The following is a 17,221-nucleotide window of genomic DNA, read 5'->3' as shown; positions in this document are numbered from 1 at the left end:
AAACTAAAAAATAGGGAAAGTAATACAAGGTTTCAGAGAGAGTGGCTTTGAAAGAGTTCATAGAGTAATAGTACCAATTGCACAATGGTGTGGTTTGGCTATTGGTAAAACCTTCAAGTCTCTAAAGAAGCTGTAAAAAGTGTTCAATCTAAGTGGATACTTTGTGAAGATGTAAGATGAGTGTTTGATCCAAGCAGAGTGATACCATGCTGGAAAGTGAATTACAGAAAATTGATAGAGAACAATGCTGACGATGGTTAAAACAGAATGAACAGTATTTTAAGCAGTGTTTTAGTACAAGAGTAATATAATCCACAGAGATAGTGAAAACAGCGTACTATAGTGATTTATAGAGTGAGTTTGCCATCAAATAGATCAGAGTTTATATTAAGGACCTGAGGCTCCTTTGTGATTGCGGAGAAGCTTTAATTCTTTTAACTGTACAATGGATGGTAAGATCATTAATTTTATAAGGTTTTGCAAAGATTCAGAAATAATGTAAGAAAAATATTTACCACTTTGAATATCATATTGCAGTATTTTGAGAAATGGAAAAAAAAGAAGTAAAAAACAAAAAAGGGGGAGAGGAAATAGTTGAGGAGAAGAAATACAAGATGGTTTCCCTGTATAGCCAGTTGTTAAGATGCGTCAAAATGGATCTTGAATGGCAGAAACATGGTGGCCTTGGAAACTTTATGATATATTGCATGGTGAATGGGAAGCTGAGTCTAAAATAGTGGAGGAGAGACATTCACCTGTGTTGAAATGTTTGTGAGAAGACAGTATCAGTCCCAGTGCTCTAGAGTATATTACAATTATTATTATTTTTTATTTTTTAAATGCTAACGATTATTTATTTTTGAGAGAGAGACAGAGAGACAGAATGTAAGCAAGGGAGGGAGAGAGAGAGGGGGAGTCACAGAATCTGAAGCAGGCTCCAGGCTCTGAGCTGACAGCACAGAGCCTGACTTGGGGCTCAAACTCACGTGAAACTGCAAGATCATGACCTGAGCTGAAGTCAGATGCTTAACCAACTGAGCCACCCAGTTGCCCCTAGATTTTATTAAATTTAAAATCAAGTTGATTTGGTTACTTGAGAATTATGATAAAATGTTGGAAGAAAAGTGGAGCTCGTTAAAATAAATAACCTTCTTCAATTGGCTAGGATTTCACAGATAACTAAATATCTTCCCCACTAATCCAGAAAGCTGATGTGTGACAAATACCATGTTAATGCTTCCTTTGTGGCAATGATTAGTTTAATTAATTAATTTACATTAGTTAAGGTAATTTGCAAATTAGTCATAATTTCTTTCTATATTTTTACCCACCTGACTTAAAGAATTATACTTTCTTGAATAAGCCAAGGAACAAATCAAACACAAATATTAATACATTAGAACGTTTATGACTTTCATATGAGGGTACTATTAACTGATATGAAGTCTCTTCAATAGTAGAGATCCAGGCACTAACCATAAGAAAAGATTTAAGTAACTCTTGCCAAACTAACAATATTTGAGGAATACAAAAGAAAACAAGGATTTAATTCTAAGACCTGAATACAGCTGGGTAAGAGATGGGGAACAGAAAGTGATATAAAATACCCACTTACCTAACTTTGAGTTAAGACATCAAAGTCCAGGGAATTGACAAATAATTCAACATAAAGAGGCTAAAATTATTTTATTTAAATTTGTCTAAGGTAAAATTTTTCCTACATTCAGGTGAAGTCTGGAAACCCATTTGTTAAACATATGTACAGTATATTAACAAGTATTTATTACTAATGATTATTTGTATGTGTACACATATTCATCTTAATAGAATTCCATTTTGTCATTCTGTAGTCAACCTCCAATATTCACATCTTCAGGTTCCTCTACAATCATAAAATAATTAAGGGTCCTAGAGGCAGCCAAGTCTACCATGAGTATCTAGTTTGAGACAATATCCGGTATGTCAGTTTCCAACTTTTTTTTTAATGTTTATTTATTTTTGACAGAGAGAGAGAGAGAGAGCACGAGTTGGGGAGGGGCAGAGACAGGGAGACACAGAATCTGAAGCGGGCTCCAGGCTCTGTGCTGACAGCTCAGATGCAGGGCTAGAACTCACAGATAGCAAGATCATGACCTGAGCCAAAGTCAGACATGCAACTGACTGAGCCATCCAGGAGCCCCAGTTTCCAACTTTTTTTGTAGAGGCCATGGATTAAATATTTAAAATGTTGAAAGCTGGGTTAAGCATGTATTAGTTTTGCAGCAAACGTCGGCAATTTATTTGGTCACTGAAAGCCTGAGGTTGTTTGTTTGTTTGCTTGTTTGTTTTTTATTTGAGAGAGAGAGAGCAGGGTAAGAGGGGCATGTTCTGGAGCCAGACAGGGTCTCGATCTCATGACCCTGGGATCATGACTTGAGCCTAAATCAAGAGTTGGACGCTCAGCCAACTGAGCCATCCAGGTGACCCAAAAGCCTCAGGTTTCGTATCTGAACAGCATCTACCTCAAAGTTTTAGAGTAATTAAATGAGATCACATGTAAAACATACTTAAAAAAATACCTGACACATAGTAGGTTTCAATGAATGAAAACTATTTGTGTTATTATTAGTTTTTGAACCTAAACATATCATATTCTCTTTCAACTCTAGGATGAGAATCATACTACTTTGTCTGCCTGTTTCATGTCCTTTTTATACTGCTTGTGTTCATTTGAATAACCCTTACTAATTTTTTAGGGTCTACATTTTCATATCACTTTTTTATGATACAACAACCATGACAAAAGCAAACACTTAACCTGTTCACACATTGGACCCAATATATTTCTCTATTATGGTACTTAATTAACCTCTCTCTCTCTTCTTCTCTCTCTCTCTCTCTTTTTTTTTTCATGCCTGTGTATTTATCTCTTTGCCTCAGTGTTTTGCTTTACCTCCAGAAAGAGCACACTGCCTGGTTTAAAAGTTGTAGTTAACAATGATTTAGCTTCAACTATAGTCTTTTGTTCACCATTAATTAATAACAGTTCTTAATCTGTGAGAAACTATTATGTTCCAAGCACTGTTGTAAACTTGTTTACATGTTAACTCATCATGTTTCACAAAGACTCTGTGAATGAGGTACCTTTGTCTCCATTTTAGAGATGATAAAACTAAGGCTCTTAGAGCTTACCCAAAGTTACACAGCTAACAAATACCAGCATTCAAATTCAAGCTTACAGTCCATGGCAGCCAACTCATCTTCACTCCGCAGTTATAAAGAACTATCCATATGCACCATACAAAGATTTTGAAAAACAAGAATAGTGGTTTGTTTGCTCTACCTGTTGTTACAACACACTATAAAATTATAGTCTGTTTCACATAGCAACTTGATGTTAAAGCACACTATAAAATTATAACAATTTTTTCATATAACCTCTCCTATGTACTGAGGGGGATAGATGGACAAAAAGAAAAAATACCATAAAACAATTGGTTAAAGGCATTACAGAGTAAACTGGTCAATTAAAAGTTACAGTGAAGAGATTGTGTTGAGATCAACCTCTGAAACAGCTCTTCTCCCTAGAAGCATCTATCTATTCTTAAAAAGGCAAGAAAGAAGTTGAAGAGCAGAAATCTGATAGCCTTGTGCTACCTTTGGGGCAAAAATTATAACTCAGTCTGTGAAGGAAGGAGAACTATAGAAATGCTGGTATGTTTTGGCTGAGGAACGCAAAAAACTACAAGCTAGGTCTAAGTTAACAGGATATTAGTCCAACTGTCCAGTCATCCCAGGAACGAATGCCCAGTTTTACATTATCTTAAGTTCCATAAATGGTTTAAGATTATCCAGGAAGGTTGGCTGGTAGCCATGGAACAATACGAAATGGAACAATAATAAGTCATTTCTGGAGAAAGATAATATTCTAGACCTCAAGGTATTTTCTTGATTTTTCATTAAAAATGTATGGCACCCAGGGGTGCCTGGGTGGCTCAGTTGGTTAAACAGCCAGCTCTTGATTTTGGTTCAGGTCATGATTTCACAGTTCGTGGGTTCGATCTCCATGTCTGACTCTATGCTGACAGGGCAGAGCCTGCTTGGGATTCTCTCTCTCCCTCTCTCTCTGACCCCGCTGCTTGCTCTCTCTCTCTCTGTCTCTGTCTCTCTCTCTCTCTCAAAATAAATAAATAAACTTAAAAACAATGTATGTGACAAAAGTAATCAGGAACAAGTGAAAACAGGACTATCCTATCAAAAATCAGTTCTGATGCTTCATCAGTACAAGAGAACAGATGAACAAGGGATCCAGATGATGAAGTTACCAGACCCAGACTTTAAAATAACTGTGTTTTTGTTTAAATAAATAAAAACAAAGTAAAAACTTGGCATAGAAGTGAACACTATAACAAAGAATAAAAATAAAATTCCCGAACTGAGAAATATAAAGCAAAATGAAATATGTAATGAATGTGTTGAATAGTAGTTTATACATAATTGGAGAGATATTTAATGATGATGAAAGATGAACAAGAAGAAAATATCCTAAATGAAACAAGAGGTTGAAAATAGGGGGAAAAAAAGTGAGGGAGGGAGGGAAAGATGAAGGAAAGTAGGAAGGAAGGCAGGGAGAAAATAAAGAAGGAAGGTTGGAAGGAAGAAAGAAAAAGCATAGTTAACTGCAAAAACAAAAACAAAACCCTAAAACAATAAAGTAAAGCAAAATTTGAAGAAAACAACAGATCACTTTCAAAGGATCATATGTTAAACTGGAAGCTGACTTCTCAAAAAAGACAATAGGGAAAGAAGTCAAAAGACAATGCAGTGAAGTCTTCAGAGTCCTGAAAGAAAATAACTGCAATCTAGAATCCTGTATCAAATGAAAATACTGTTCAGGAGTGAAGGTAACATAAGGTTATTTTCAGTCCAATAAAAACAGATTTCAAAATCAGAACTCCTATATTAAGGGAATTCTTAAAAGCACTATTTTGCCAGAAAGAGAATGATTTTCTGTATGGAACTTAGAAACACAGAAAAACAAATTTTTTTTTTAATAAGACTTTGATAATTTGAAACTTCTAGCATAAACAGTAAAATAATAATAAAAGATAATATAACTACACATAGTAAATGAGAAGATGGAATTATAAAAAGTAACCAATAAATACAAAAGACAGAAAAAATAGCAGAATATATTTTACCCATTATATTACTATTATAAATATTAATGTGCAGTTAAAAAATAAAAGTGAATCTTTTGAATATAGTGAGTATAGTTTTAAATATAGTGAATAGTTTACATGAGAAATAGCTAATATATGAGAAAATAGAAATTATAAAAATCTAGGGGCACCTGGGTGGCTCAGTGACTAAGGTCCGACTCTCCATTTTGGCTCAGGTCATGATTTCACAGTTTTGTGAGTTCGAGCCCCATGTTGAGCTCTGTGCTGGCAGTGCAGAACCTGCTTGGGATTCTCTTTCTCTCCCTTTCTCTTTGACCCTCCCCTGCTCACACTGTCTCTGTCTCCAAAAAAATAAATAAATAAAATTATAAAATCTAAAGGATAGGAAAAGATGTAAAAACCCAACAAAAGCATGGTGAAGTAGCTATATTGATATTATATAAAGTAGACAGTAAGAAAAAAATGCATTCCTAGAGACATTCATGGTAATAAAAGATTCAATTCAACAGGATAATATTGCAACCATAAATTTAATGCAACAAATGACTTCGGCTTGAAATATGTAAGAAAAAAGATAGAAATACAAAAAACAGAGAACATTAGAACAATGGGTGATAATAACACACTTTCCTCAGTTACACGGAACAAAGGGAAAAATGGGGTCATCTGGGTGACTCAATCTGTTAAGTGTCCCGCTTCAGCTCAGGTCATGATCTCATGGTTCGTGGGTTCCAGTCCCACATCAGGCTCTGTGCTGACAGCTCAGAGCTTGGAGCCTGCTTGGGATTCTGTGTCTCCCTCTCTCTCTCCCCCTCCCCTGCTCATGCTCTGTCTATGTCTTCAAAAAATGAATGGACATTAAAAAAAATTTTTTAAGAGAAAAGCAACAACATAAATGTAAGAATAAAGAAGATATAAACATGAAGACTAACAAAACTTGACCTAATTCAAATAAGAAATATCAATGAGTACTAGAGATATTTTATCTAATGGTAATAAAAATGAGATAACACAAAGCTCATGGAATAAAGCAACAGTAGTGTTTACAGGAAATTTATACCATTATATTCATATATCTAAAAAGAATTAATTTTAAAAATGGAAATGAAATTTAATTCAAGAAGTTAGAAACAGAAAATCAAATTAAACCCAAAGTTATGAGGATATAATAAGACATGAGCAGACACTAGACAAAATCATAAAAGCTAACTTTTGTTTTCGGAAAGACTAGTAAAATTAATAAAGCTTTAAAAATGAATAAGTCATAAGACTGTACAGCAAGGTGAGACCGTAGTTATAGTATTGTATATTTCAAAGTTGTTAAGAAAAAAAAGAAAGTTGCTAAGAGAGTAGAACTTAAAAATTCTCTTAAAAAGAAATCAATAAAGCTTTACCAAAACTGAAAAAAAAAGAAAGGAGGCAAAAATGAACTTTATCAGAGATATTAATGCATTGCTACAGGTAACAAAATTATATTGTAACGATATTATGGACAACTCTATGATAATGCATTCAAAAATTTATTTGTAATGGCTAATTTCTGAAGAATACAACAAAATTAATCTGACCAAAAAAAGAAAAAGAAAATATAAATACTTCTAAACTCATTAATGGAATAGAGCCCATAATAATTAAACTTCCTACAAAGAAAATATTTGATACAGATGGCTTCACCGTTGAATTCTACCAAACTTTAAAAAAGAAATGTAACTGATTATACACGAACTATTTCAGAGAATATAAAATGAAGGGATTCTTCTAACTCATTTTGTGGGATACACATTACCTGGTGTAAAACTGATAAGGACATCCTGAGAAAGAAAATTAAAGGCCAACTTCACTCATGAATATGGATGCAGAAATCTTTTAAAAAATAACTAGAATCAAAACCCAGCAATATCAGAAAAGTTGCTTGAAATTCATGGATTGCAAGATTAGTATAGAATTCTAAAATCAATGTCACCACATGAACAGATTACAGGAGAAAATATATGATCAGGTCAATAAATACAGATAATTATACAAAATAATATACAAAAACCACTACATTATAATAAATTTGAAACAACTAATTACATAAAACATAGATGAATCTCAAAAACAAATCTTCAGCAAAGGAAATCAGACATGAAGATGTATATACTATGCCATTGCATTCACATAAAGTTTTAAAATCGTCAAACTTAGACAAAATATTATGTCAAGATAATGGTTTATTTTGAAAATGAAAGAGTAGAATGGAATATGATTGACAGGGAGCACAAAGTGATGACACCAATGTTCTACTTTCTGATCTGGATGATGTTTACATAAGGGCTTAATTTTCAATAACACTCTTCATTGAGTATTTGTGTTTGGGCACTGTTCTGCAAGTTTTATTTTACTTTTTTCTTAATTTATATATAAAGAAATAAAATACAATAAATCACGTTTTTTCTATATATATCTTGATTAGCTTATTTGTTTTTGTTCCAAGTATCGACATCTGCTTACCAAATAGAATAAATAGTTCAAAATAGGCCTAGAGTTTGTGAGAATTTAGAGTACAGCAGCACTAAGAATATCATGAAAATCATCTCAAGGCATGAAGAGAATATTTCAAAAAACAATAGGGGATAATTATTAATGATTTAGGAGAAACGAAGTTAACTACATTTCTGATAATTATTATTGATTTAAAGAGAAAATACTATAATAAATAAAATAGAAAAAAGATTTCATGCAAGAATATCTTATAGTGAAGGTGGAATACTACATTAACTGCTCTGTATATTTCTGTACGTTTAATTATAAGAGTCTTACATTTTAAAAAATGAGCATGCATTGTCTTATAATAAAACTGTTGTTATCTAAAAACACAATTAACAAAATAAAAACAACGATAGAAAAAAATTGTTTTGCAAATAATGGGTAAAAATTATTACCCTTAAAATATAAAGAGCTCTTGGTAATTCTTCAAAAAGACAAAACAATTCTTAATGAGTGTGTGACTAATAACAGAGAATAAAGTTATGAAGCAAAAATTGATAGAACTAATAAGTGATTATAGTAAGATTATAGGATACAAGGTTAACATATAAAGTCAATTGCTTTCCTATACACAACAATGAACACGTGGAATTTGAAATTAAAAACAATACCATTTATTAACACCCCCGCCAAAATGAAATACTTAGGTATAAGTCTAATAAAATATGTAATGATCTATATGAGGAAAATTATAAAACTATAATAAATGGAATCAAAGAATTAGATGAATAGAGGAAAAAAATCATGTTTATGGATAGGAAGACTCAACACTTTCAAGACATCAGTTCTTTCCAACTTGAAAGTTTCCAACTTTCCAGTGTAGGTTCATCCTTGCTAAAAAATGTACCCTTCTGGTGAACGATGTTGATAATGGGGAAGATTATGCATATATGGGGGCAGGGAGTACATAGGAAATCTCTGTGCCTTCCTCTCAATTTTGTTATAAATCTAAAACTGCTCTAAAAAATAAAGTCTTTAAAATTTTTTAAAAAGAACTCATATGAATTCTTTTTAAAAAAATTATATAACAACATAACAAGAAAAGTATATGAACAATTAAAAAAGAAAAAGTGTTCAAAACAAATACCAGTAGCATAAAAACTAAAATTGCAGTGGATACCATTTTATTTGGGGGAAAATTTTACATATATTGTTGGTGTGGATCTAACTCTTCCACAATTATCTTAAATATGTCTCATGTGAATATTAAAATATGTACTAAAATTTTGCTTCTTATCATAATCCTAAAATATTAAAAATTTAAATATGACCTAATTGAAAAAAATTGGATGAATTGTCATATGTTTCCACGGAATATTATGTTGTTCTAAAAATTTTAAATCTTGTTGAGGAGAATAATATATAACATAAAAATGTAATATAGATTAATTTAAAACATATTTAAGTATTATATATATATGTGAATGTATAATATTTTAGTGTTTTCTTATTTTTTGACATTTTTCTTTTGTTGCAGTGTACACATAGTACTTCTTTGTAATCAGAAATAATATGTTCTTAAATAAGAGATCAGTAATTTCAGTTACTCTTCTTTTACTATAGCCACATGTACCTTGGTGGATCCTAATCGTTGCTCACAAAATTTTGGTTACTGTAGAAGACGCTGCTTTAAATATGAAAAGCAAATTGATATATGTCTCTCACCAAGTAAAATTTGCTGCATTGAGAGGTTGTTTGAAGAAGACTAATCTTGAAGATGTACCTGTGACCAAAGAAGTTCATACACCAGTGCAGAGAGGTATAGGAATATAATTAGAATTTCTGTAATAAATAAACACATAAGCCAATATTGATATCTTCCTCTCTAGATGTTAATTACATATTCCGTGGAATGAGGTAGGACCTTTCTTATTTTCTCTAAGCTAAAGGTTTATGATAGAGATATATCTGGTGTTAATTTTCTAACAAATATGGATACAAGTTTTATACAACCACTTTTGATCTGTCACGAGTCACCTAAACTTATACAATTGAACATTTACCAACTTAACCATGACCTTAGTAGAAATCTGATTCATGAAAATTAATACCCATAGACTTATCAATTGTCTAAACGTCATCATCATGTTATTGACATTGAGGAACAGAAAACCTAAGCACAAAATGAATGCTTAAGCCACAGTAGAGTACGGTGATACTCATTGGCCATTCCTTTATTCTCTCCAAGTTCTGGTCATTCACAAAGGCATATTCATTGAATACTATGTAATACTAATACTATTTAACTGCGTTCCAATACAATGTGAACTTTGGCTAGAATCTAGACTTATAAAACCTTAACTGGGCATTTTTGTACTTAGTCCTGAATGGGGTGGGAAAATGCATAAAATCTGTTATTTCATCCACAATGTAATTACTAGACAGCACAAATAGTCTCTGTAATGATAAAAGTTGGGGATAAAAACATGTCAACCCTTTATCAATATTTTACCAAGTTCCCAGACATATTTAGGGGACAACTAGGTAATAGAGTGTCTTAAAATGCCTCTTAAAGCATGAATCAACTATCTCTAAAAAGCCAACTAAAATAAAGACAAAGTAATATCCAAATAATTGAGCACGTGGAAGTCTTTGAAAACCATTGCTAGAGCAATCACAGGAGAGTGCAAGAGGCAAAAACCTGGTTCAAGAGAGAATGAGAAGATGGAAATTTAAGAGAAAATATAGAAAATTATTTTAAAGAGTTTGGAAATAAATTGAACAAAGGAAAAGAACTGATAGCTAGAGACCAAAATGGGGTCAGGAGTTTTTTTTTTTTCTCAATATTTATAATTGGAAAAAAAATTTTCAACAATACAGAAGACTCTAGTGGAGATCAACAAAATGAAGAGACAATTTATAGAATGAGAGAAAATATTTGCAAACCATCTATATCAGGGGTTAATATGCAAAATATTTAAGAAATTATGCAGCTCAATTTCAAAAAACAACTTGATTTAAAAATGGGCAGAAGCAATGAATAGATCGTCTCTCAAAGAAGACATGCAAATGGCCAACAGATACATGAAAACTTGCTCAACATCATTCATCTTCAGGGAAATTCAAATAAAAACCACAATGAGAAATCTATCACCTTACACCCTTTGAAGTGACTAGTATTAAAAAGGCAAGTGACAACAAGTCCTGGCAAGGGGAAAAGAGAGCCCTGTGCACTGCTAATGGATATGGAAATTGGTATAGATACCATGAAAAACAATGCAGAGGTTCCCCAAGAAATTAAAAGTAGAACTACCATATGACCCAGCAATTCCACTCCTGGGTCTATATCCAAAGTGAATAAAAATAGGATCTCAAAGAGGTATCTGCACTCCCATGTTCATTGCAACATTATTCACAATAGCTAAGATATAGAAACAACTTATGTATTTATCTATGAATAAAAGGATAAAGAAGATGGATAAAGACTGTGTGTGTGTGTGTGTGTGTGTGTGTGTGTGTGTGTGTGTGTGTGTGTATGTCAGACCTTTGCTGGGGGCTGAGGATCCTGTGTGATCCTTATACCATAGCAGGGAGTGAAGGCATTGAACACTAACATGTAGCAGAAGCAGGAAAGCTAGGGACTGAGAAACTGGAGAAGGAAGTTGGTGAATCATGGGGTTCCTACCTGAGTAGGAGATCGAGTGGGGACAAAGATAGTCTCTGGGACAAAAGGAAGCCTGAAAGATGAAGAGAAGTGAGCCCAATGTTGTGGCTGCACAAGAGAAAGTGGCAAGGAGAGGGGAAAGGCACATTCAACGCCACAGAGTTGAGGAAGTACACAAGAACCTGAAAATTACAGCAAATCTGGAATAAGAAAAGCAACTGGAAGTGGCTTGAGGCTAGACTGGGAGGACTTGAGGACCGCGAGAAAGAAGCTAGGTGTTCTCTAAAGGGCAATAGAAAACCATGGAGGGCTGATCATGCCATATACATACATATATATATATATATATATATATATATATATATACACACACACACACACACGCACACACACACACACACACACACAATGCAATATTATTCAGCCATGAGAAAGAAGGAAATCTAGACATTTGCAACAACATGGATGGATCATGAGGGCATTGTGCTAAGTGAGATAAGTCAGACAGAGAAAGACAAACACTGTATCATCTCACTTGTATGTAGAATCTAAAAAATCCAAACTAATAGAAACAGAATCGTGGTTGTCAGGGGCTGGGAGGTGGGAGAAATGGGAGATGTTTGTCAAAATGTACAAACTTCCAGCTATAAGATGAATAAATTCTGGGTTCCAGTGTACAGTATGGTGACTACAGTTAACAAAACTGTATTATATACTTGCAAGTTGCTAAAACAGTAGTAGATACTGAATGGTCTCACCACCAAAAAAAAATAAATAAATAAGACAAACAGTAACTATAGATGGATAGAGGTCTAACCTAATCACTTCACAATATATATGTGTATCAAATCATCACATTTTATACCTTCGCTTGTACACTATTATTTTTCAAACATATCTCAGTAAATCTGGGAAAAGAAATATCAAGTTGATGTGAGATGGAAGCAATACTGGCTGAATATGTTCCTGCTACTATTAAGCCTAGACATCTAGATGGCCGGTTCTATGCTTTCACACCTTTTATTTTTCTTTTGATGTTTACATATTATTATGATGGAGAGACAGACAGAGTGTGAGCGGGGGAGGGGCCGAGAGAGGGAGACAGAATCTGAAGCAGGCTCCAGGCTCCAAGCTGCCAGCTTGCTTGGGGCTTGAATCTACAAACTGCAAGATCATGACCTGGGCAGAAGTCAGATGTCTAACCGACTGAAACACTCAGGCACCCCTATGCTTTCACATCTTTTATCTTCTTGGTGTCTTGTCAATTCTTCCATGTGCAAAAGAAGGTTTCTTCCATGGTCCCATATCACTGTTTTACCTGTATAGTCTATATGAAATCTGTACAATAGAAATATGATATGAGCCACATACACAAGCCATATATGTAACTAAATTTTCCAGTGATTACATTGGAAAAAAACTAGTGAAATTACTTTTATCCCAATATATCTAAAATATCTTTAAATTTTTTTAACGTTTATTTATTTTTGAGATAGAGAGACAGAGCATGATTGGGGGAGGGGCAGAGAGAGAGAGGGAGACACAGAATCCAAAGCAGCTCCAGGGTCTGAGCTGTCAGCACAGAGCCCAATGCGGGGCTCAAACTCATCAACTGCAAGATCATGACCTGAGCCGAAGTCGGAGGCTTAACCGACTGAGCCACCCAGGCGCCCCTAAAATATCTTTAAAGATATAATCAATATAGGGCGCCTGGGTGGCTCAGACAGTTGAGTGTCTGACTCTTGATTTCGGCTTAGGTCATAATGCCGAGGTAGTGGAATCAAGCCCCATGCATGGAGCCTACTTAAGACTCTCTCTCCCTCAGCTGCTCTCCCCCACTTGTGCGTTCTCTCTATCCATCTCTGTAAAATAAACAAATAATAAAAATAAATAAAAAGATAATAAATATGAAAAATAATGAATTTTTTTTTTTTTTGTATTAAGAACTCAAAATCCAGTGTCCATTTTTACACTGATCGCACATTTAAGTTGGAACTAATTACATTTTAAATTCTCCCTGGCCTCATTGTGGGAAGTGGCTACTCTATGGGCAGTGTAGTTCTCAATCTCCTCCCTTGCTGATTTCTACTGAACTTGCTAGGTTGCTTTTTTCTTTCATTCACTCAACAGAAGTGTTGGACACTAATTGTGTTTTAGAGTGACAGCTCCTTTTGATTTTTCTCAATGGAGTCTTCATAGTGGTGTAACAGAAGGAAGACACAAATGGCTTTGAAAGTGTAGAGATTTCAATTTGCCACTCAAGAGCTGTGCTAAATTGGATAAGCTATTTGGTTTCCAAGGACTTCAGCTTTGTTAGCTGTAAAAATATGAAAAACCATATTCTCTGCCGAGTTCTGTAGAAAGGGGAATTATAAATGTACTACATTCTAAGTTTGTTAAAAAGTCCTCTGCAGATGCTCTGACATGTAACATTGCTCAAAAGTACGAGTCTCCCCTCTGTACTTTTAAACATGAATTTGTATTCACTGTTCAGAACCCCACATAAAAATCCTTCCAGTTTTACAACATTTAATTCATCTTAGGTTGGAAAATTCCTTTATAGTTGAAACCTACAATTCCTTGTCCCACATTCTTTACCAGTGTAACCACATCCCTTTAACATCATGCATCATAGCTGTTACTCTTGATATGATTTTTCAAAGTATTTAGAAAAAAAATTTGTTATATTCAATTGTATTTTATATGTCATTATTTTCATATCATATGTGATTCATTTGAGATTTCCTAAATCTTTGTGACTTAAAGATCTCCTTTTTGGTTTGTGTGAATTATTTCTTCATATAGTTTGACAGGACATTTTCCTCCATCATTGTTGTAATTTTCCTTCATCATCCAGCACTCTATCCATAGATGTTCTCCAAGGTTTAGTTTTTGGTTCTCTGTGCTTTCTTTAGTTCGGTTCATAACGCCCCACCCCGATCCTACTTCCTCTAATGCTCTCCACGATCTTTTTGTAGCTTCCTTTGGAAAATTTCTACTTGAAAATTCTGCTTTCAATCCAAACTCAAAATATCTAAAAGAATTTTGAGAATATAGGAGAATGAGCAGGAGTCTTTTAGTATTTATCTAATGCCATGCAATCACCCCAAACTTAGTGGCTTAAAAACAAATAATCATCAATTATATCATGTGGATCAGCAGAATCAATCTGCCTGTCAAGACCTTTTGCTTAACCAGAACCTCACATGGGGGACCTAGGATGACTTTTAGGTCTGAAACCCAGAGCTCCCTAAGACATCTGTTCAATACTAGACATTGTGGGGGAACCTGGAGAGTCAAGAGACTGCCTAAAGAAAGAAACAGAACCAGAGCCAACTCAGGTCCAGCCAGGGTGTAGGGGCTCTCATTCAGATGGCTCTGCCAGCTTTGAATGGTCAGGGAACACAGAGAAATTCTAGGAAGCTACTCCAAAGTACAGACATAGTGAGGCAGTGTGCCCTGTATAGCAGGGTCCAGGGAAAGGTCTTTCCTTGATGGAGTATCAGTGTGATACTACATGCTAATGCAATGGAATGTGATAGAAAAAACTTGTTATCTGTTATGTTTATACCTATCTTCACCATATTTGGTATCACCATTAAATACATTTTCTTATTCTTTCTTTACATTCTGTACAATCGCTACTTACTTGCAGGGGAGCATCTGAGACCTTAAGAAAAGCAAGGAGCATCTTTTTGAAACCTGCTTTCCCCTCTCACCCCACATCACTTTTAAACTGCCTAGAAAGACTGGAAACACAAAGTAGTCAAGAGGTAGTCTAAATATCCCCTGGTGCATGTGGTGGACATGTTATGGATACATAGATATTCATAGAAATTTATAAAAGGCTTCGATTTATCTTGATATGCCCAAGTTCACAAACTACTGGAAATATTACAAATGATTCTCTTTCTACAGACATTCATTTCCTTGTAATGACTTCATAGTTCATCATGGCATGAAACTGTCATGAGTTTATTTTTAATAATTTCCCTAGTTATGCTCAATTATTCCAATTTCTCATTGTTGCATTGGACACCTGTGCACAATTTCATGCACAATTTTATGCACACTATAAGCAGAAGGAATGGGAAGTTTTGGAATTCATGGGCCAAAGTGTATGTGAATTTTTAATATTTATACACAGCCAGGCTTTCCTACCTGTTTTTCCACAATGGGCCCACAACTCATGATTGCTCTTTAAAAAACAACAAAAACAAAAAAGCAGTATGCAATGGTCTACAAATATTCATAACTGTCTTCATTTATATCTTCTTAAATCCTAAGGAGTTAACTTTTTTGGAAATATTTATCATATTTATATTATTCTCCTGTGACGTCCTTTTTCATAACCATATCTCAGTTTTCTTTAAATTTTTTTAATGTTTATTTATTTTTGAGAGAAGGAGACAAAGCGTGAGCAGGGGAGGGGCAGAGAGAGAGGGAGACACAGAATCCAAAGCAGGCTCCAGACTCTGAGCTGGCACACAGTCCGACACGGGGTTCGAACTCACAAACCGTAGGATCATGACCTAAGACGAAGTCGGATGCTTAACTGACTGAGCCACCCAGGCGCCCCCCCAATCTCTTAGTTTTCTTTAGTGCTATTCATATTTTTTAAATAATTTTGCAGCTGTTATTAATGTCCATATTTATATCAAACCTTTGGCTATAATATGTGGCAAATATTTTTTTCAAAATTTGCTTGTTTTTCATTCATAAAGAAATCATAAATTTGTATATGGCTTGATTTTATTAGAGTTTGTGTAGCTAAGTTTTTTCTTGCTTAGAAAAGCCTTCTCTGCAACCAGATTATAAAATGTTTCTATATATATTTTGATATATTTTAAATACATTTATAGGTATACATACATGTACACACAGAAACAGATATATTTCACATTTGATTATTTTTGCTTTAAGTAAAATAAAGTAAATAAATTATAAGTAAAATAATTGCACTAGAAGTATATAATTTTTTTCTAATAGTTTGCTAATATCATTTGTGAATATGCCATATTTTCTACATTGATTCGAGATGCTATATTTATGAAAAACTAAACTTTTGAATATATATATGGGCCTATTGATCAATTCGCCTATATTTTTAAGAAACACCATCTTATTTTTATTGCTGTAACTTTATAGTATAAAGTACATCCTTCTTTATACTCCTTTTTAGGTTACTTTATCTTTATAAGATCCCCTTGATCTTATCTGTTCTACTATCAGAAATCAATGCTACAACTCTGATATCACACAGAGTCTCACTTCCCCGGGTTCTTAAAAAATTTCTTCTTTTGAAGAACAAAGAGACTTTGTTATTGCAGTTTTATTCAGCACATTTGATGGACTAGTAATTAAATTATTAGATGAGCACAATGTTTTACATTATGAATACCAGCTTAAGTGATATGTAATCTGATTGCTTAAGATAGTCAATGATCTCTACAGATTTATTCTAGAAATTATAAAATTATTTATTGGAAACCATATTAGCAGGATTATCTATTTTGATGACTTCATCGTAATAACATCACATATAGTTTTCTAGTATTTTACATTTATAAGCATTTTTTATCAATGTCTTATGTCATAAGCAATGAAATATATCAGAGCAAAAGAACATTTCTCCTGGGAAGATTTCAAGAAAATTTTGTCACACACATCTTTCATTAAACAGTGTATAAAGTGGTCAAGAGATGGGACTCTGGTATTCAACATCCTCAGTTCAATTCTCCTCTCTACCATTTATTAACTGTACTTAACTGGGAAAATTACATGATCTCCTTATGTCTGAGTTTCCACATCTATTAGTTGGAAATATTTTTACCTACATCCTCATAGAATGCTATAAGGATTTAACGAGTTGATGTGTACAAAGTGTTCAAAACAGAGAGTACATGGTAAATAATCACAAATGTTA

At 33.8% G+C, this 17,221-nt stretch overlaps 1 protein-coding gene across 1 annotated transcript in view; it reads left to right on the top strand.

Moving 5' to 3' along the window:
• Positions 1–9,400, top strand: part of DEFB114 (defensin beta 114) — a 30,743-nt gene extending 21,343 nt beyond the window's left edge. The window contains exon 2 of the mRNA XM_042940383.1: positions 9,219–9,400. Within this exon, the coding sequence (XP_042796317.1) occupies positions 9,219–9,400 (182 nt within the window). The remainder of the gene's footprint in view (positions 1–9,218) is intronic.
• Positions 9,401–17,221: the final 7,821 nt, after the last annotated feature.

The sequence above is a fragment of the Panthera leo genome, chromosome B2 (assembly GCF_018350215.1).
Source record: "Panthera leo isolate Ple1 chromosome B2, P.leo_Ple1_pat1.1, whole genome shotgun sequence".
Classification (NCBI taxonomy): domain Eukaryota; kingdom Metazoa; phylum Chordata; class Mammalia; order Carnivora; family Felidae; genus Panthera; species Panthera leo.
The sequence above is the reverse complement of the archived record's forward strand: the minus strand, read 5'-3'. Positions and strand labels throughout refer to the sequence as shown.